This window comes from Candoia aspera, chromosome 13, assembly GCF_035149785.1.
Source record: "Candoia aspera isolate rCanAsp1 chromosome 13, rCanAsp1.hap2, whole genome shotgun sequence".
NCBI classification, from domain to species: domain Eukaryota; kingdom Metazoa; phylum Chordata; class Lepidosauria; order Squamata; family Boidae; genus Candoia; species Candoia aspera.
Window position 1 is genome coordinate 20,427,202 of NC_086165.1, and position 21,662 is coordinate 20,448,863.

A 21,662-nucleotide genomic window follows, 5' to 3' on the forward strand; every position below is an offset into this window, starting at 1 on the left:
CGCAGACTGTTAAATTGTGGGTCCAAGCATTAGTTGACAGGTATCTAAAAAGATTAGGAAATGGAAAACTAGGAGTAAAAGGGTCATTCTGCAGAGAAGTCAGAACTGCACTTTTTAAAGGATTCCTGTTGGTATGGGTGATCATAAACCATCTGGAGTTTAAACTGAGGATAGTGTTCATCCTGGTCTGACGTGTGGTCCAAGTAGGGCACCAAGTTGCTGTCAGGTTTTATGTCCCATCTGATTTTTAAAGTGTAATTGTTTGTTTGTTTGTTTGTTTGTTTTAAAAATGGAAGCTCGGACACCACAAAGCAAACCTGAGCCCCCAGGGTGACTTGCCTGCAAGAAAAGCAAGTGCCATTTTAGGCTGCATCAGTTTGAGCAAAGCAACAACACTGTGAGAAACTGTGATTCTCCCCTAATCCGGGGCTGCCCCTGGATTACTGTGTCCCATTCTGGGGGCCGTGTGTTAAAAAGGACACTTATTTAAACACCTCCACGCAAACTGGTGCAGCCAAATTGGGGAGGAATCTAGAAAGGTGATCAGAAGTAAATGATGCAGTCCTTCCAGGAGCCAGGAAATATTCCCACCTGCCATGCAATTTAGGGTGTTCGGTTTAATTCTTTTGACACCCTGGCAATTGCATGAGGCTGTGATGGTGTCAGGCTAGAAAAAGTTGTGGTCCTCTGCAGTTCTGGGCCCCTGCCTTCCTGAGATGGTATCTATCTGAGATGGTATCTAGAGCTTGGACTAGAGGATTGGTCCCTTCTAGTGGGATGCCTGGTTGTGTCCAGCAGGACTTGTTACATATACAGCCCGTACAGAGAGCACCCATTTGGAGAAAGATGTAATAATGAGAGTCATCCTTCCCTTGTTTTGGGCTAGAGTTTGATCCCAAACGCAATCTGCAAAGGAAATGCACAGTGACTCATTCGGCTTCCAGATTTATTTGCCCAGGGCCCCCACCCCCACCCCCACCCCACAAAAATAGTCTTCAGCAACGAGAGAGTGGAGTAGAACTTTAACTGGAAACTGTACATGGCATGAATTAAAAAAAAAGATACTGCATTTTATCTCTATTATTTGTTACCATTTGTTGTTAAGACCAGAGATGCGCCAATATAAATGGACTTGTTGCAGAGCAGAGTGCCATCACCATCCACCTAGGAAGTAAACTGCACCCGATCCAAGATTCTGCCTGAAAGCATGCTGGTTGGCCCAAAGACAAACCAGAGATAAGGATCGCTCCAATCCACACGTTGCCTTTCTGCCCAGCGAAATAAATGGAGAGGAGGGAAACAGAATCTAGGGAGTTTAGACTGGGCTGGGGAGAAACCTCCTCACTTGCTTTATGGTAAATGGGACTTTCAGGGCTGCCATTTTGTGCATGTTCCCCATGACTGCCATTGTGTGGGGACGTCCGCAACATGACCTCAGATTTCCCAGATGTGCTCAGCCAAGGTTTCTCACTGCTGCTATTTTCTGCTCCCCTCCTGTCTGGCTTCCACAATAGAAAATGTGTATTGGTATTTTAAAATAAATACTTGTAAAGATAATGTAAATAATTCAGCGAAAGAGACACATACACATACACTCCATCTGAATGGACTCAAGTTGCTGAAGAGTAACTTACTATCCTCTGAAGCTTTAAGGCAGTGTTTCTCAACCTTGACAACTTTCAGATGTGTGGACTGCAACTCCCAGAATTCCCCAGCCAGCATGGCTGGCTGGGGAATTCTGGGAGTTGCAGTCCACACATCTGAAAGGTGCCAAGGTTGAGAAACACTGCTTTAAGGCCTTATCGTTTTCCTTTGCTGCATCTCCCAGTCCTTGTAACAGTTAATCTAGATTAATGTATTGTTTTGTTCCCCAAGTGGTTATTTCTTTGGAAAAGGTTCCAAAAAGTGTGTGTGTGTGTGTGTGTGTGTGTGTGTATTTTAATTGTCTTCTTTCCCATTCCTTGATGACAACATGTTAACCTGCCCTCCAAATATTTTTACGCTGTGTCAGGTGGATCTTGGGGCGCAAAGCTTTATGAATCCAGCTTACTTCCAAGTTAACAGCTGGACCTTTGGTTTTGAAATAGGCTCTTAAATTTCTTTGCAGTTCCAACCACAGATTGGTATGCCCGTTTTCCCATCCTGTTCCAGGAGAAATAAAACATTTAATTCATATTTTAATTACAGTAAGACTGATAGAACAGTGATTATTTAGAAATTGAAAAGAAATGTCAACTGAGACTTGTCTTAAGCCCTTCTATTTTTGCTTAGTAAGTTTAAAATATTTGAAAATTATGAGCAGTATTTTCATGTTGTTAAAATATGCACACTCACAAAAGCTACCTTTTGGGTCATTTACTAGAATGAGTTCCACTAAAAGGCTGAAGGCATTTGGACCTTTAGTAGTTTTTTCCAGCCAAACGGAATCCAGCTATGCTGCCTGTGTACATGATGGGAGTTGTAATTTTCTGCATCTCAGAGATGCCAGTCTGGGTATGTGAGTCCTGCTGGCTGGGGAATTCTGGGAGTTGAAGTCCACACATCTGAAAGTTGCCAAGGTTGAGAAAACCCTGATCTAATCTATTAAAAGAATAAAGCATACAAGTTAAAATGTACTTTTTAAGAAACTCCCAATAGTTGAATTACTAAGATAATTTCAGGTTTGATTTGGAAAATGCGCTTTGGAATGGTAGCAGAGTAAGTTTTGCCCCATCTGTGACTTACTAAAGCAACCACCTCTGTTTCTAGCCATCTGGCAGCTGTATTGATGAATTGTTTTGAAACCATGTTAAAGGTAGGCCCAAGTATAATATACTAAATATCTGGCGATTACCTGAACATGGGCCATGGAAGATAATCTTGTTTCTTTTACTTGCTCAATGCTAAAAATGTTGGGCCTGGTGGGATGGGGAGCCAAGGCCCCAATCCTGCAAAGTAGATGATTTTAAAGTGTTTTGATTGCACAGGCTGTTAGTTTCCAAGCTATTCTCACCTGTGACCTTTCGGCAAGCAGTTTGGTAGGATCCACCAAGGCTTCCAGCTGAGACATGTTCTCAACGACCTTCCCTCCAGCTGGACAGTTCACAGTGCCATCTACCCACCTGGCAGAGTTTCTGGGGACTGAAACAAATCTTCCACCCCAAGAGGCCTGTCTTCAGGGTGAGGGGGGTCTGCTAGCCTACTGAGTTTACTGGACGTGAGATCAGAGAGTTGGGAGGGACCTTTCCCAGACGATTTTCTTCTTTCTTGGAGTGAATAGGACTAATCCAACCCCCCCGGAACATCTGCCCTGGGGGGGGAGGTACTCCAGTCTAGCATCTCTGAAGACCTTGCCCACCCACCTCTCTCAGCTTGTTCAAGTCAAGGGGACGGAGGTGTTCTCTAAGAACCAGAAGTTCATTTCTCCGGTCCTCCACCCACCACTTCCATCCAGCAGCAAACAGCTGAACATTGAGCTGAACATCCAGCATTTGGGGCAATATATTAGCCATCTACTTTCTGCTTTCATCATAGTAATTATCATTCATACGATGGAGGTTGTTTGCCTGGTAAGACAGGGAAGGGAGCGATTTCCTGATTCTGTTGCTGAACTGGCCTGTGTCTCCTTTTGTTCATGCAACAGAAAAATGAGCCCATTGCTTTAGGCCAAAGATGGTACTCATCCGGCATTCTTCTTGCTTCCCAGCCAGATGCCACTGGGAGGCTCATCAGTGAGCATGAAAGCAGCCCTCGCCTTCTGCCGGTGCTCCTCCCCAGCATCTGGTACTCTGTGGTTTGTGCTGTGGCGAACTGCCTTGTGCACAAACTTTCCCTGGCCCAAATCCAGTTTCCTTTGAGAGATGGAACTTGGTTCCTGCGTTCTCCGATTATCCCAGGCAGGTTTTCTCTGGGCAGCCTTCCCAGGGCTGATATGATGAGTGTTGCAGGCTGGCACATCTGGAAGGCAGGTTGAGGAGGCTGCTGGCGGCTTTTATCACCATGAGCATTATTTTGGCAAAGCTTTGAGATACAGAAGCCTTGAACTATGAGAACGTCTTGGTGAGTTTCCGTGTGAGCATAATTCTCCCCTCCAGATGAGCAAGGTTTCTTTAACTCAGTTGGGCGGGCCTCCTCCTCCTCCTCCTCCTCCTCCTCCTCCTCCTCCTCCTCCTCTTCTCCCATTGCACAAAGAGTTGCATCCGGTGGGTCAAAGGACGTAATGGCTGGCCGCAGCCTGCACGGGATAGGGGCAGCTTGGAGAGGAAGGGCGTTTGTTCCCCTGCGATTCCTGACCAGCATCTGCTCTCTGATGGAGGGCGTCTCCACCGCAGTCTGGCCTGCGCAGGAAAAGAGCAAGCCTCTTTGGAACGTTGCTGGTTGGCATTCCTTCCCAGCTACGACAAGGAGACAATTAGCAACCCCCATGTGTGATTTTGCCGCTTCTGAAATGTTTTCTCAGGAGCACGTAAGGACTGAGTGGCTTTGCCCGGGAAGGAAAGCCTAATGTATCACTAGGAGTTCTTCAGGGGGCTGCCGGGGATGGTTGCCACCCATGAGAACTTTCCAAAGGTCCAAATTACAACTTTGAATGGGCCAGCAGGGAAAAACCATTTGTCCTTACAGATTTATCATGCTAAATACAAAATATATGTTACCATACCACGTGGGGTCAAAAAAGTCAAGATGGCAGCCCCAATGGACCCCTTTTGAGATGAATCACAACAGTAGAGTGTCTTAAATGAAGTCAAGTGTTTGGCTCAGACCCATCTCTGCACTACCATCTCTCTCAACCCTCCAGAGTGGCTCTTCTTGATAGGTGGGCTGGTAGCCTGTCCTGCAGCCTTTGGAGGAAATTGCCTTCTAAGCAGATCTGAGAAAATGTTTTTAATTCCCAGGAGTCAGAAATCTAACTCTTTCTGAGCTATCCCAAGTAAAGCCTGGATTTCTCCAATTTTTTTTCAGAGCTAATGGAGATAGAGCGTTTGAAGTTTACTGAACGTGGCCAAAAATACTCCATATAGCTGTGTTTATTTTATCCTTAAACTTGTCCTGTTGTGGGAGGTGTGCAATTTAAATAATCTACATTTTAAGCAACCTCTCCTAGCTCTTCAAACAGAAATAATTATAGTTCATTGCTTTGTCAGCCACTGTGGATATTGTGGGACAGCTGGATTTATTTATTACATGAAGTTACAATATGGTGGATTGTAGGACAGATGGGACAGATTGGAGATGCATATTCTGAAGCGACAACAATCTTCAGTGTCATGTGAAACTGCCACGCATTTAATTTCATTCTTTTAAACAAAAAAAATCCAAACCAATTTCTATAACAGAAATTGCTGTATTATCCTGTCTTTCTGGATCATATCTGCAGCAAACAGATTAGATGTTCTCCTGGTGATCTTCAACTCCAGCAGCTTCATACTGGCCAGCTAGCTGCCCTGGGAACAGTTGTTTGAACCATGGCTTATTAAGTAAACCACAATTACCTAGGCTTCTGAAATGATAAACCACGATGGCTGGGTCTTGTTAAGACATTACATTACAACCACCCAAAGGGACATTATGGATTAGGACAGGTTGAGCAGCGTGAGGCCTTCCTGTTGTTGCTGAGTTACAACCCCAGGGTCCCTAGCCATTAGGCATGCTGGCTGGGGTCACTGGGAGCTGTAGTTGAACAGTGTCTAGAGGACCACAGATATTGGGTCTTGGCACATGCCGTGAACTCCGTCATTGTCTTGAGTGTCTCTGGGTCATGATGGTTAATAGCTGTTGGTTGATCTCTCCTTCTTTCATTGGTTTAACTTCCTTTTAAATTTAAGTCAGTGCCAATCAACACATCCTAGGATAACAAATCTGTACTGCGCAGTTGCCGGAGAAAGGATGGAAAATAAAACCTATGCCAATTTTTCCAAATTGTATATTCTGTGGGAGTGTTTGGTCTGCCAACCCCAGAATTCCCAGCTATCTGCATTTTTTAGGCTGGGGAAAGTTTTTTAGTTTCAGCTCTAGTCTTGATGAATGACTGACCCCAGATCTGCCCTAGAGCCTATGTTATATTTTCAAAAAAATATTGTGAAGTCAGTCTGCTTGTTTCTACTTACTTTCATTATTTTCTAAGGGCACTTTTTAAAAAGGCTTTCTTTTAAAAATCATCCTCCTGGCCAATTTTTATGTAAGCTGGGTTGTAGAGAGCACTCATCATGGACTGCTGCCCTGCTACTTTTGTAGCCATGGAACAAAAACAAGGATTTATTTCGAGCGTCAGTTGTTCCACATGGTGTTACATTGAAACAAAATGCCCTATTCTGCCCCAGATCAGGTCAACTCTAGGTCATGGAGTGTTTTGTTGTAACAGATTGTATCACTTTGTATCAGATTTGGAACCTTTCAAGATAGGGAAATTTGCACACCCTAGTGTGTTGTTTTAAATAGTAAGCAAATAGTTGTGAGGCCTAATACAGATATGGCACTATTCACTGAACTAGTAATTGCTCCAACGTGGGATTTTATATGCATTTTCACTAAGCAGTTGAAGTGTGACTCTCCTCTCTGTCTATTTTGCATCTCCCTTCTTTGAACAAACTCACATTTACACAAGTGATCAGTCTCAGGCCTGGTTGAGTTTTAGATCTGTAGAAAAAGATAAATCTGGAGGATGAAGTGCAAAACTGTAAATTATTCTGCTGAGTTCCCACGCTCTTTGAGAAAGTAGGAGGCAGTTAACAGTTCAATTTGCATGAACAATTACTAGGTGGGTGTGGGGGAGGAAGTTTTAGGGAGGGAATGATTCTGGAGACAGCATAATACATTTTCAAGGGCAACATCTTTTTTATCCGTGAGTGCTGAAACAGAAAAAAACAAAGTGACTGTTTTCCAAGCAGAATATCTCAACAGGAGTTTGAAGCAGCCCTCCCTAGCCAGGCATTCTCCAGATGTGTTAGGATTCTGACTCCCAGAATTCTCAGCTGGTAGGTCCAGAGGAGATTGTTCTGGGTATTGCAGTTCTAACACATCTGGCTGGGAGACAGCTGAAGAACACAGGAAGTGTCCTTAACAAGAGAGATTATAATTGGTTTTGTGCATTGTGCTGAATGAGAGTTTATTGATTTAATCACAATTAGCTGGATTTCCACAACAGGCTAAGCTATAGTTTCTGACTAGAATGGCAGCACCCCCTCCATCAGGACCCAATTATATTATGGCTTAAGGCAGGATGTGAACTCAGCCTATCCCTCCATCTCGCCCAGCCTGTTGAGTTGTCTCCTGGGGCATCTTGGGCAGAGAACCAAGCTTCCCATTATCTGCTACCTGGTCCTTTTCTTTTGAAAGAAGAAATTGATGGTGCCTGTGATTCAGAAGTGCAGACACAGCTGTCAACCACCAGTGATTTCACTCCAAGTCGAAAGGAGGAAAAAAAGGCTTTTCTTTCTGTTTCCCTGCTACTGTGTCCGTCCAATGGTTGAATTAAAGAATTATCTATTTGGCAGGGGTGAGAGCCAATTGAGCAGTCTGTTTAATTACTTTGGATTCTCCCCATGAAGTAGTTCTCGTTGTAGGCATTGTTGGAGGAGCAGGGCGAGTTAGTTGAGGGTAGCCAAAAATCAGGAGGAATCTGGTAGCACTTTTTCAGACTCAGAAATTGTATGAAAAGGCAGGAGCTCAGGAAAGCTTATGCCTTTCCATAAAACTTGTTAGTTACTGAGGGTGCTATCAGGCTCCTTCTGATTTCTGGCTCCCATTACGTCGTTTATTCTACCTTATTTCTGATTAAAGGGGCAACCTGATTTTGAGCCTGATGTGTATGTAGACTTTGCCATTATATGTGGTTTTGTGTATCTAAGATTGCAGTGAAGTCCAGCACGTGGGAAAACACGGGCTCCCATGAATTGGGACTCTTTCACTGGACAAATTCCCATGTTTTGGGGTTGCCCAATGCAAGCATTTGGCTGGAAAGGGGGCAATTTGCCAGAGGATGTTCTTGCAAAAGCATTGTACTCTTCTGTCAAGGGAAAAGAAACTGTTGCAGGGCAGGAAGTACATAATCAGATTGCAGTGACACTTTGTGGTGTAATAATCATTGTCATTGTGGTGTAATAATGCAAGCTCTCGGCTGCTCATAATGATAGCTTGTTCACATTTTGTTTCAGGGTTGTCATGCTAAAGACGAGGGGCAGGCAAAGAAAGCTATTTTATTTTTTCTTTATTTTTTAGCAGCTTTTACTTTCAGCTGATGCTTCGGATACTGCTCTTTTGCCTTTTTTCACAGGGGAAGCTAAGGCACCCAATCTCTGACAAATGCAAACTGCAATGTCCCCGCAGCTCTTTTCTAACCAAAACCCATATCATCCTCTGCCACAGTAAGCACAGAAGGTGATTTCTTGCTAGTTTAAAATTTTATCATCCACAGATCTGTTGCTGATGGTGTGGAACATCGAGTTTGCAAATGGTTTGTTGCTGATTCTCTGGCTGGGTTTCTCACAAGCAATTTTCTGTCTCCAGGAGCCTTGCTTAATGCTGAGAATTGGTCAGGTCTAATCTTATAACATGTCTGCAAAGTTCAAGGGGGGGGGTGTCAACCTAACAGTTGCTGTTGGCACGTTTCTCTTCACATTTTGATTACCAAGGTGCAAAAGGGGTGGTTGGTTTTCCTGAATTCATTCAACGTGCTCCGTTGGAGACCCCAAAATACACAAGCAGCTGTTTTCATTGCTGGCTGGATCTGCTGCGAGGGGAGCTTTTTAAAAACGGAGTGGTTTTTGTACCGCTCTGCTTAAAAATTGGGAGCGAGTTGACATTCAGCAAGCATTTGCATTAACCTGAAGCCTAAGACAGTGTTTCTCAACCTCAGCAACTTTGAGATCTGTGGACTTCAACCCCCAGAATTCCCTAGCCAGCATGGAATTCTGGGAGTTGAAGTCCACATATCTTAAAGTCGCTGAGGTTGAGAAACACTGGACTAAGAGATGATGGGGGCCACCTTTAGAATAGGAGATGCAGCATCTCAGGTCCTCTTCTTTTAAACCTGTTTACTGTATTTTTTTGTTGAGGAGGAATGATGAACAAGCAGGGAGAGTCCATACAGGGTGTTAGTGGTTGCATAATGCCTTGCAAATTGGTGCAATTGAGTGCAAAATGGTGCAATTGAGTGACTAAAACAGTATGTTTCAACCTTGGCAACTTCAAGATGTGTGGACTTAAACTCCCCATGCTGGCTGGGGAATTCTGGGCGTTGAAGTCCACACATCTTAAAGTTGCCAAGGTTGAAAAACATTGGCCTAAAACATTTACACAGACTGCCCAGGATGGAAAGTACTGTCTGTCTGTCTGTCTGTCTGCTGTGAGTGGAATCTGAGAATATTTTCTGCAGGGGAGATGATAGCTCACCAGGAGCAAGACAGCTGTGCTGAGTCAGCAAGGGCCAGAGGATGGATGAACTTTGTCTTCAGCCTCGGGGTGGGGGGCGGTGGTGTCTGGAAGTTAATAAATTACACTTATGTGGTTGATGTTATTATTTCTGCTGGATGTGTCTCCCATTAAGGTATTCTGTCTATGCAGCAGTGAGGTACAGATGCAGGAAAAATACACATGTGGGGTAGGGACACATCTGGAACATTGAGAACAGAAGTTGAGCACACTCACAAAATGGCTGCCAGTCACTGAACACCCATTTAATAGGATGTGGAATTAGTTCCCGCCACCCCAAACAAGATCCCAGGGGCTCTGTTATGGGACTCAAAGATCTTGCAGCTTGCAACTGTGGTGCTAGAGACTGGTGTTTTCCTTCTTGTGTGTTGGCTTTCTCTTTTTAATTAAAGGAGTCTTTGCAAAAAGCCGGATGGGCCAGTGGGGTGAGTTTAGGTGTCCAATTCCTGATAAACTCCTGATAAATTTCAAATTCCTGGTTGCTCACAGTTATCCTGGGTGGGGGCAGTGGGGAATCAATGCCTCGTGGTTGTAAACAGTGGTCGAGCACATCTTGAAATCCCAGGTTTGTGCAATGAATAAAGAACATTTTAGTTGTCTAGTTGGCGAACAGGCACCTTTTCCTTCCCAACCATTGGCAAAACTGGAATAAACTCAGGAAACAGAAAACTACAGAATAAGGTTTGGAACAACTGGAATTTGCAGGAAGCATCCCGTGGGAGTTCAGAACTGAGCTTTTGTTTTTAAATACCATATATTAATCGAAATTTGAAAAATAAATAAATATACACATACTCTGTGTGTGTATATATTAATATACATGAATCAACAGGAGAATAAGAAAATCCAGAAAATACACAGAACAGAAAAAGGGCAGAATTTGAACGTCTTTATAGACATTTGTAACCTTAAGGAAAGATACAAAATGTTTAATAATTGAGTACTTCTATCCAAAAATACTTTTATATCAACAGAAGTAACCCCTTAGGCAGCCTTTCTCAACCTTTTGACCCCAGAGGAACCCTTGAAATATTTTTCAGGCCTCAGGGAACCCCTGCACATTCAGGCTGAAATATAGGCTAGAAGTTACCAAATTATTCTATTCATTTCACAGGTAGGCATGTATATATGCACGAACAGTGTTCTTAAGCCAAAAATAAAGACTGGAACTGACCTCTTTAATGTGAAGTTGCCCAAATTTGAAATAATTTTTTAAATAAATCGTGATCTCCAAGGGAACCCCCAGGGACCTATCGCGGAACCCGAGGATGCCACAGGACCCTGGTGGAGAAGCCCTGCCTTTCGGAATTACTTGGTTATATAGGAAGAACTTCAGTTTAATGAGCTTTAATTGTTGGGTGTGGGTTGGAGGGTACCCCCACATTTAAGTCCTTGGTTGGCTGCAGAGCTGCCTGGGGTGCCCTGGGGCCACGCTCTCTTGCAGCCCAATTTACTCAGAGGGTCGTTGGGGGATAAAACTAGGAGGGCCCCTGTGTAGAGCCACCTGGAGCTTTCAGGCAAAAGGTGGGATGCCAGCGCCATAAATAATAGCAAGCGTAAGCATGTGGCAGCAGAAACAGCAACGTAGCTTGCTCTAACATGCATCAGAGCTCTGGTTCTTTTCTTTTTTTTTAAATTAGATATTATTTATTTCCTGACTTTACAGACCTTTAATTTCTAGGGAAATCTATTGTATTGTCTTTTTTATTTTTTTTATTAATTAGCAATTGTTCAAGATAAAATTAAGACACACAATGTAGAACATAAGACCGACAGAATACAAATCTAAGAAAGGAACAAGAAAAGTTAAACCAGTGCAGTAGTAAGCAAAAAAGCATATCAGACCAGTGGTTTCTGACCTTTTCCAGCACAGGTATAAAAGTACATAAAAGTTAATCTCTTACTATTAATTAAACATTTAGTAACATTGTATCTCTAAAATTGAACCATTCCATCATCAAAACCTAAAATCAAGACTTCATTATTTTGCGTTACAAGCAAATAGTCCAAAAGCGGCTTCCAAATAGAAGCAAATCCAGCTATAGTATTTTCTCTTATCCATGCTGTCAGCTTAGCCTTTTGCACCAATTCCATCAACTTAATCATCCAGTCCTCCATTAAGGGAGTTTGTGCATCCTTCCATCTTTGAGCATATGGGCTAAGAATTTTGGGCACAGTATTATGATAGAACAATGGGAGAATATGTGGAACAAAGGTCTGAAATTTACTTTGAACTATAATTTGAAAGAGAATTTTTATAAAATGATGTACCTTTGGTATTTAACTCCTGATAAGCTGTCTAAAATGTATAAGGGGGTATCAAATGTCTGTTGGAAATGCTCACGGGGGAAGGAACTTTCTATCATTTGTGGTGGACTTGTGGAAAAGCTAAGAAATTCTGGAACCAAATATGTAGTACTATTCAAAAGATTCTTAAAGCTCTGGTTCTTTTCTTACTGGCGTGTTTTCTACACCTTGAGGGAGGAGAGTGAGTCCGGGGTCTTGGCCCCTCCATCGCTAACAGGGGTTTCTCCTTTGCCTTGCCTGGGCCCGCAGGACCAATTTGGAAGCCTTGCAGAAAAAACTGGAAGAGTTAGAACTGGATGAGCAGCAGCGGAAACGCCTGGAGGCCTTTCTGACCCAGAAGCAGAAGGTTGGCGAGCTGAAGGACGATGACTTTGAGAAGATCAGTGAACTGGGCGCGGGCAACGGTGGCGTGGTCTTTAAAGTCTCACACAAGCCTTCTGGACTCATCATGGCCAGGAAGGTGAGCTTTATTACTGGCTAGCTTCACACGTCCCTCTAAGCCATTTCTAACCATGGTTTATTAAATTGACTGCCGTTCGCAGAAGTCATAAATCAGAGGTGGGTGGTGGGATGTCCCTGAGCACCAGTGTACCTCCAGATACCAACCAGGTTCTCTGCTCCACCTGTTTTTCTTTTAAAAATGCTGCTTAATGAAAAGGTGGAGCAGGTGGAGCCATCAAAATGTTGGACTGGGATGTGTTCAAGTCTCCCTTCAGCCATGGAAACTCACGAGCTTGGTCCAGTCGCTTTCTGAGCCTAGTCAACTTCACAAAGCCCCTGTCCCAGGCATAAGACACTCTTAACAACCAACCTGCAAATAAATAACAATTGAGCAAGTCACCTGCCAGCTTCTTGTTACTGTACAGGTAGTCCTCGACTTATGACTATAATTGGGACCAGAACTTCCATTGCTAAGCAAGGTGGTTAAGTGAGTCACGCTCGATTTTATGACCTTTTTTGCCGCAGTTAAGTGAATCATTGCAGTCATTAAGCAAATTACCGTGGTCGTTAAGCGAATCCAGCTTCCCCCATTGATGTAGCTTGTTTGAAGCCAGTTGGGAAGTTTGCAAATGGCAATCATTCGAACGCTGCAACCATCATAAGCGCGAGCCGGTTGCCAAGCGCCTGAATTTTGATCATGTGACCACAGGGATGCTGTGATGGTTATAAGTGCGAGGACCAGTCACAAGTCTTGTTCTTGCATAATGGGCTCAAATAGGAAGAGACTGAAATGGGATATTCAGCCTTAGGATGCGAGAGCCTCATCCGCCCTGCCACAGTGGGAACACCCTTCCCTCCTAAATCGGAAGGCTTCCGAATTGAATGATTTCCCCCTCCCTGTTTTATGTGTTGCCCACAGAATGAGCCTCTCCTGGGTGGCGTTCCTGTCCATCTTTGCATTTGTGGGTGATTCCTCTTTCGCCTTAGCTTGCCCTCTCCTCAGTTAGGCAAGGCACAATGACGTGCCTGCTGCCCCGTAAATGAAGACTGGCACGAGCACATTTGTGGGCCCAGCTGAGTAAAGACGGGAGCGGACTCTTGCGGGGGGGGGGTTTCGGATCAGAGGCTCTGCGTTCTTCTTTAGCTACCTGGAGTCCCCTCAGGCAGAACGGTGGGCTAGACGTTGAAATCATGAAAAGAACCAAGGGACGATCCTACAGTGACTGATTCTTTGGCAGCTGATTCATCTTGAGATCAAGCCGGCAATTCGCAACCAGATCATTCGGGAGCTCCAGGTCCTGCACGAATGCAACTCTCCCTACATTGTGGGGTTTTATGGAGCGTTTTACAGTGACGGCGAGATCAGTATCTGCATGGAGCACATGGTAAGCAATCCTCTTGGCTTGGAGTCCAGCTGGGGGTCCTGTAATGCTTTAGCCATTCAGTGCTATGTGAGGTTGGAGGTGCAGAGTCAGAAGTTCCTTTCCTTTCCTTTCCTTTCCTTTCCTTTCCTTTCCTTTCCTTTCCTTTCCTTTCCTTTCCTTTCCTTTCCTTCCCTTCCCTTCCCTTCCCTTCCCTTCCCTTCCCTTCCCTTCCCTTCCCTTCCCTTCCCTTCCCTTCCCTTCCCTTCCCTTCCCTTCCCTTCCCTTCCCTACCCGCCTTCCTGATTTAAAGCCTTTATATGGCTCCCACTTTGAGCAACTCTGGGCAGTGTATAATAATCCGATTAACAAAAATACCAAGAACGAAAAAGCAATTGCCAATACCAATTAAACACACATAAAGCAGGTCCCCAGTTTAAGAATGTGCTGGTTTATGGATGACTCCTGGTTAAGAACCGACTGCCATAAAGACTATTATATTAAAGATTCGAATTAAGTACAATGTTTTGGGTTAAATACACCATACTGCTTTGTGCATTGTTATGCTTAGGATGTTTATTTGGAAGTGTTTCTTAAATGTTCTATATGCTTAGAAAAGTAAAATATATGCTAAATACTAAGACAAACATTTGACTAACTGATGCTAAATAACTGTTCCGACTCATGTACAAATTCAACTTAAGGACAGACTTAGGAACAGAACTCATTCTTAAACTGGGGACCTGCTGTATAACAGTTAAGTGGTGATCAGGGACACAAATTTGTTGTGGTCAGCCAGGCAAGAATCGTCCTGGCCTAGTTGCCCAAGGAAATTGTGCAGCTCTGACATTTAGAGTTTTCATCTTGTTGCATCTGGAGGTCATCATGTTAAGGAAAGCCGATGCAGGGCAAGGCGAGACTAAACACTAAAAAAAAAATATTTGAAGGCTCTAAAAAAGGTTTCCAGCCTTGAGAATTAGGATTAAAGTAACGGATAAAAGGGAATCTTACTTTGCATTTTGTTTGGTTAATACGTGATGCCGAATGCAGTTGGGCTTTTCTGGCTCAGTTGCTCCTTTTGAGGATTTGAGTCACTGGAGACCGTCTGTCGGTGGCACTGCTGGCCAGAAATGCTGCTTTTGCTCATAAGGGCGGAGCATCAAAAACAGAACAGACGTTTGCTGGTGATGCTTTCATTTGGCATCCTGCACTGCGCCAGGGCTCAAACAATGCCATCTATCAGGGCCCCAGAAATGCCCTCTCTGTAGCAGCACCTGCCCTCCGGAATGAGGTTCCCCCGGAGATTTGAGCAGCTCCTACCCTACTGGCATTTCAGAGGGCCCTGAAGGCCTTTGGCGAGTGTGATTGAAGCCCCCTTTTCTTCTTTTTCCTTGTTCCCATCTGGGTTTCTTCTCTCTGCCATCTTTACATCTTTTGTTTTTATGTTTTTTGTGTTGTCTCTTTGTTTTTAAATGCTTTTATCAATTGGTAAACCACCCAGTGTAGTCCAGTGGCATATAAATTTAATAAAGTATAATTATTCTTAATTTGATGGCATCGCTGACCCCCTTCCAACTCTGTGGTTCTGCATGAGTCTACTTGGTGCCATCTGTTTGTCACTGTGATCTGTTGTGATCTCCTTAAAGACATTCCCGCTCCTGCTCTGGCATGTTCTGGGCCATTGTTGCAGGGCCGCAACTGGGGGGGCGGCAAGCAGGGCATGTGCCCTGGGCACCGCACTGGGGGGGCGCCAAAATGGGCGTGGAATTCATGTTGGCCCCGGGTGACACAGACCCTAGTTGCAGGCCTGCATTGTTGGCAGGCTAAAGGCTAAGCCAGGTGGGCAGCTTTTTATTCTCTGGATGGGTGCTGGGAAGTGGAGAACAGCATAGATTAGCCACTGCACGTCCCTCTGTGATTGCCATTTGGCTAGCAGGTTCTATCTCTGACCTGGATGCTGTGACATTCTGGGCGCCAAGGGACAGAGTTTACCGTTTGAAGGCCCACATCTTTTTCTAACCCAAGAGGTTCCTCAAATGTTGGTAAATCAACTGTGGAGCAAGAAATACAGTGTGGATCTGCTCCAAAACGCAAATTGAATAATACCACCCAACCAGTCCTGGGAGTTTCTTATGCCCAAACTGACTTCCTAGAAATTATGTAAAATATGATGACCTCAGGAATTGGGGAACTGTCTGAGTTTGCCCCCGTTTTTATTTTTTAGTAGAAGCAGACAATATTTCTTGTTCTCTTCAACCTCCCACCTTCCTGTTCATGTTCATGTTCATTTCTTGTGCGTGCATTCATGCTCATAGAAACAAAAATCTCACTTTATTTCGGACATCTGTCAGCCTTGGCCGAGCCAGATGGAGCCCCCACTCTAGAGCTCCGTTTCTGGGCTTGGAGGTCAGTTATGCCCCTCCTTGCTTCAGTCCTTGAAGAGAGACTGAACAATTCCACGTCTGGGGAAGTAATCGCTTCGGGGCTCTGCAAAAAGATTACGACAAAAATAGCTTTTTGTTTCTGCTTTTCGAGCAACATTTGGTATGGCTGTTCTTCCCTGTCCAAAGAGAACTTTCAATTGATCTCTCCCCGTGGGATGCTAATATTCCTTATGGGGTGGAAATTTAGTTTTTGATTCACAGAAAATAGATGTTTATGGGAAGAACACCAAGAGAGGAGGAGAGGGAAGAATGGCCCAGATGGGGGCAGTTTGATGCGGTGATGGGAGGGGAAAGATTACACCCTCTTCCCTGTGGCAGCCCTTCAAGTATTGGAAGTCTGCTATCATGTCTCCCCTCAGCTGCCTTTTCTTTAGGCTACACATACCCAGTTCCTTTAATCTTCCTTCCTGTGATCTAGCCTCCAAGCTCTTCACCATCTTTGTTGCCCTTCTCTGCACACTTTCCAGTTCCTCAGCATCCTTCTTATATTGTGACGACCAAAACTGGACACAATATTCCAGATGTGGTCTGATTTGTAGAGCATAGAGTGGCTCTAACACTTCCCATGATCTGATGCTATGTCTCTGTTGGTGCAGCCTATAATCGCATTGGCTCTTTTGGCAGCTGCAGCACATTGCTGGCTCATGCTTAATCTGATGCTCAGATCCTTCTCACAAATACTGCTTCTGAGCCAAATACTGTTTGTCTTGTAGCTGGGCATCTGATTTTCCCTACTGAAATGCAGAACCTGACATTTCTTGCCACTGAACAGCATTTCGTTGGAATGGGTCCCGTGCTCAAGTCTATCAAGATTCTTTTGAACCTTGAGTTTGCTTTCTGAGATGTTTGCAGTCGCTCTCAGCTTTGTGTTGTCTGCAGATTTGCTGAGGATCCCTTCTCTCCTCTTGTCACTTATAAAAAGGTTGAACAGTGCTCGGCCCAGGCAGAACCCTGAGGTATCCCACTGCGTAGTTCTCTCCGTGTACACAAAGTTTCATTAAGGACCACACACTGAGTACAGTTGTTCAACCTACTGCAAATCCATCTGGTAGTGGGACCCTCCATCCCTCATGTTTCCATTTTATCAAGGAGGCAGCTTTTGTCAGCTTCACCAAATGCCTTGCTAAAGTCTAAGTATTCACAGCATTCCTTTGGTCTACTAATCTAGATGCTTTGTTAAAAAAAAAAAGCAGTAATATTTGTTTGGCACAGTGTGTTCTGACTTCTAGTAATCTCCTTATTCCTTTCCTTGCAAAGCCACTGCTTGAGAATCTTTTCTAGGATTTTCCCAGGTATTGAGGTCAAGCTTAGTAATCTATAGATTCCTGGGTCCACTTTACTCCTCTTTTCAAAAGACTGAAACAGTGTTAACTCTTCTCTAGTCTTCTGGCACTTCCCCTGTGCTCCACAGATTCTCAACAATTGCATTCAGTGGTTCTGAGGTGGCATCCACCAGTTCCCTTAGCACTCTGGGATGAAATCCATCCAACCCCAATGATTTGAAGTCATTCAAAGCAGCGAGGTGTTTTCTCACCACTTCCCTGCCTATTTTGACCTGCATTTCCCTTCTGCCCTCCATGCAGCAGCTTGTGACAAGTTGGACCACTTTTTCCTTTTGCAAAAAGTCAGATGCAACATAGGAATTATGCAGTTCAGCCTTCTCCCTTTTGTGATCTTCTCCAACCAGTGGACTAATCATTTCCTTGACTTTCTTCTTGTTCCACATATAATCACATACTTTTAAATTATTTTTAGTGTTCATTGCAGGCTTCAGTTCATTCTTAGCCTTCCTGATCCCATTCTTAACAGATTCAGGCTATTCCCTAGTATTCTACATTTGCTATATGGCTTTCTTTCCATTTTTTAAAACATTTCTCTTTTATTTCTCTCTTTATTTTATTTATTTATTAAAGAGATTTATATGGCCGCCCAACTCACACACAGTGACTCTGGGCAGTTTACAAAAATAAAACCCCAAATACAAAGCCCCCATACCCCCACACCCCTGGCAGCAATTATACAATTCAAACAAACCACTTGATGGGCTCCGCATCGAGCTGGGAACCCTGCTGGCAAAACCGTGTCTTCAGGGCCTTTCGGAAGAGTATTAAGTTGAGGGCCAATCTTATTTCTGCGGGGATGATATTCCACAGAGAGGGAGCCACCACAGAGAAGGCCCTTCTTCTCAGTCCTACTAGATGGACCTCCTTAATGGGGGGGGGGGACCCGTAACATACCCTGCCTCCCCAATCTGGTGGGTTGGGCAGATGTAACTGGGAAAAGGCGGTCCTGCAAATGTTCCTTCCCGTTCCTTCTTTCCCTACTCCCAAAACACTAGGACCAGAAAATCCAAGAACTGATAGAGGGATGTGTGTGCATGTGCATTTATTTAATATGTGTGTCTTCATCCATTTGAACTTGGTGTCACCAAAGTGTTCTTCAAAAATTGCCAATAGAATTCACCTCTGTGTCCAATCTCCCCACCTGTGTTGCTTCTGGGAAATTAAATAAATATTCAAAAATGCTTACACTTGGAGAAGAAACATCAGACATGTCTTGTGAAGTGAGTTAGACAAGTCCAGAAGTCCACAGATGGCCACAGTTGATGAACATGTTATGAGAAGGCTGGAAAAGGCCAAATAAACTTTGCTGAACGTTAGGGTTGAGCTGGGGATTTGAAGCTGGATTTCTTTGGTCTTCATTATTGCACCATTTTGCTTCTTTTGGAGAAACATGACATCAGTGGGAGAAGGTAAGAGTCTATAAGCAGCTTCTGGCTCGCTCTTCAAAATATCAACACAATGTGTGAATCCTGAGCGTTAGTTGGGACACCTGAGGACTAGAGTCCTGAGATTACCAAAGAGGGGGGCGGTTTGGGGAAAGATGGGCTGTAGTAACTTGGTTCAGACTTTTTCCTCTAGCCATGTGGCATTATTTCATGCTAAGAACATCTTTTTGGCTGTCGAGTTCCATCAGCCAGATGCCAAATTCACATTTTCCTGGTTTCTTTTGTCATGCATCTCTGACACTTTGAGGATAAACATGATTAAACGCTCTGCGTGTTTGAACATTTCTTGTTAGGATGGCGGATCCTTGGATCAAGTCCTGAAAAAGGCAGGCAGAATACCAGAGCAGATTCTCGGCAAAGTCAGCATTGCTGTAAGTATGTCATTCTGGCATTTGAAAAGCCAGATCCCAACGTGGTTGGTGTCACTGGATAAAGTCCAGAAGGGAGAGACCACTGAGAAAGTTTTTCTTTAAGGCAAAGAGAAATCAAGCTCTGCTTCTAAGGCCCTTCTTTTCCTTTTGAGATGAAGTCCTCAAATAAGACTGACTTCATGCGAGAGGCACAACCGGGAAGCCCCCAGGGGCTCAGAATCTTGTAGCAGCCTCGGTTTTATGCGTCCTTCCCTGGAGAACCCATTTGCTGGGTCCTGTATCTCCCCACAAAGAAATGACTTTGGAAGAGCACTGAATTATTACCAAAGACCGATCCAGATGGGTGAACATTTGTGGATGCTCTTGCCAGAAGTCGAACCCGATGGTGTTTTACAACAGCTCTCCGTTCCCTGGCACGCAATGTGTATTGGGGTCACAGAGAGAGAAGAGAAAAGAAACATTTTCTGGTTCCTTCTGTCTATTTACCTCTCTGCCTGCTTTTCGTCTTGTCATCAGCTGAAACAACAAAAATACCTTCTCAATTTTCCTAAAGGTTTAAGACAAAGTAGATGCCCTGCCCCATGGAAATTGCTCCTGTGCTTGGTTGGGGGCTTGGGGAAAAGGATATCAGGTAATAACCTGGGCATGCCTGTGTTAAACTGGGAGATTCTACCAAAGGGAAGCTAATTTAGGTGGTTTGTCCTGGGATTCCAGAGTTCATAATCCAAAATTAGAATCCATAGCAGCACTTCAGATTCATTTGTAAAAAGCTGCTTCAAAGTGCATGGAAGGCAGCTGTGCCATCTGCAGCAAAGAGGTGGCTGCTTTAAAGAGCTCCATGTCTGAAATTATTTTTGAAGCACCCCACAGCCATCAAAATCTCAGAGAAACAGTAAACTGGAGCAGGATATCTGTTAGGCTGTTTTCCCCTCCCTCCTATTAAGGAGGAATATTGTTATGTTCCCTTGAATGTTACCCAGTTGCATGTTGATCATCATTGTTGGTTGGTTGCAATGAGAACACTGTTTTGATCCACAGGTCATAAAAGGGCTAACGTATTTGAGAGAAAAGCATAAGATCATGCACAGAGGTAGGTGGTTTATCTTTCATTTGAGCCAGTCCTCAATGCAGCCAGTTTTCCGTGGCTAGATATAATTTGCTAGACTTGCAAGCAGGGGCGTAGATGGGGGGAATGAATGTCAAAAAAGTCAAAATGGTGGCCATGACTACATGACTGAAACTCTACCCCAAGAGGGTTGACATCCCTCCCACCCCCACAGACGCCCGTGCTTGCAAACCATCTGGGAATTGGCCCATCAAGGCTGCCCCACCCGCCTGGCTTGAGAATATTTTGAGAGGATTTCAAGCTGCATCCAAGGCATAGATTTTCAGACCATTTTCTACCTATGATCCCTGCGTGAAATTTGCCCCCTTCATTGGCTCCCCTTGCTTCAGAACGCCGGGGGGGCTGTGCCTCAACACGCTTCTGTCACAGCTCCCCAGGAGCAAATCACGCCATTTGCACAAGTCAGTGCGCTCGGTGTTCTTGCATCCGCCGGCCTGTTCCTGCTAGTCATTATCGGGCGCTTAGGTGGTAGAAATCAATAACGGAGTTCAGAGGAATACGAGATGAAAAAGGCTGAGAAAAATGAGGCAGACAAAGCCATGAGAAACCGCGGTTGGCTCGCCGGGACTGGATTTTGCTTTGGTCTGGCTGCACCAAGAGTATTAAAACTTCAAAGCTCTTTCTGCTCTCCCTGCGGGCCTGAGTAATTTCCGTGCCCTTTTAAATGGCTGCAACGCAACTGCTCTCCAGTGGCAATTTTACTCTCTTCATTGCTGCATTTATTTTGGTTTTTTCCTCAACTCAAGGAAAGTGTGTCTGTGGGGAAGTAGTTTGCTTTTTGGCCTCACAGCAACAACCCTGTGAGGTAGGTCAGACTGGGAGGTAATAATTGCCCCCGTGTCAAGAAACTGACTCCACAGGAAAACTAGAGCTATACTTTTTGGAGATAGGCTACAATAACAGCATCTTGCAAGCCTGGTTGTGCCTTTCCTCCCCTACCTCTTAATCTCCAGTGAATCAGGCCTACTTTCATCTCTTCCAAATGTTATCTGGCTTCCCAAGACTTAAGGAATGTTTTACCCCCTTTGCTTATGTAACAGTTCTTGCCTGTTTCACTCCAGGTCAGTGTTTTTCAGACTCGGCAACTTTAAGATGGGTGGACTTCAATGCCCAGAATTCCCCAGCCAGCCAGGCTGACTGGGGAATTCTGGGCATTGAAGTCCACCCATCTTAAAGTTGCTGAGGTTGAGAAACACTGACCCTAATGGACTGCTTGGGCTTCAGGTCTCAGCCGCTCTCTCCGCAGCTGTAAAACAGGAGGGTGCTGCTGCAGGGGGGTGTGGGGAGGGGAAGCAAGAAGCAGCAACAGCTAAATATGTCCTCCGGAAAGACACAGCTGGGTCTGGAATGACTTTCCAGCAGCCGCCCTTCGAAAGCCCTCAGGTCTCTGGAAACTCCTGGAGTTCCAGGGAAGGA

At 44.5% G+C, this 21,662-nt stretch overlaps 1 protein-coding gene across 1 annotated transcript in view; it reads left to right on the forward strand.

Moving 5' to 3' along the window:
* Positions 1-21,662, forward strand: part of MAP2K1 (mitogen-activated protein kinase kinase 1) — a 356,791-nt gene that overhangs the window by 1,622 nt on the left and 333,507 nt on the right. Inside the window, exons 2-5 of the mRNA XM_063314351.1 lie at positions 11,965-12,175; positions 13,395-13,541; positions 19,043-19,120; positions 20,159-20,210. Of these exons, the coding sequence (XP_063170421.1) occupies positions 11,965-12,175; positions 13,395-13,541; positions 19,043-19,120; positions 20,159-20,210 (488 nt within the window). The remainder of the gene's footprint in view (positions 1-11,964; positions 12,176-13,394; positions 13,542-19,042; positions 19,121-20,158; positions 20,211-21,662) is intronic.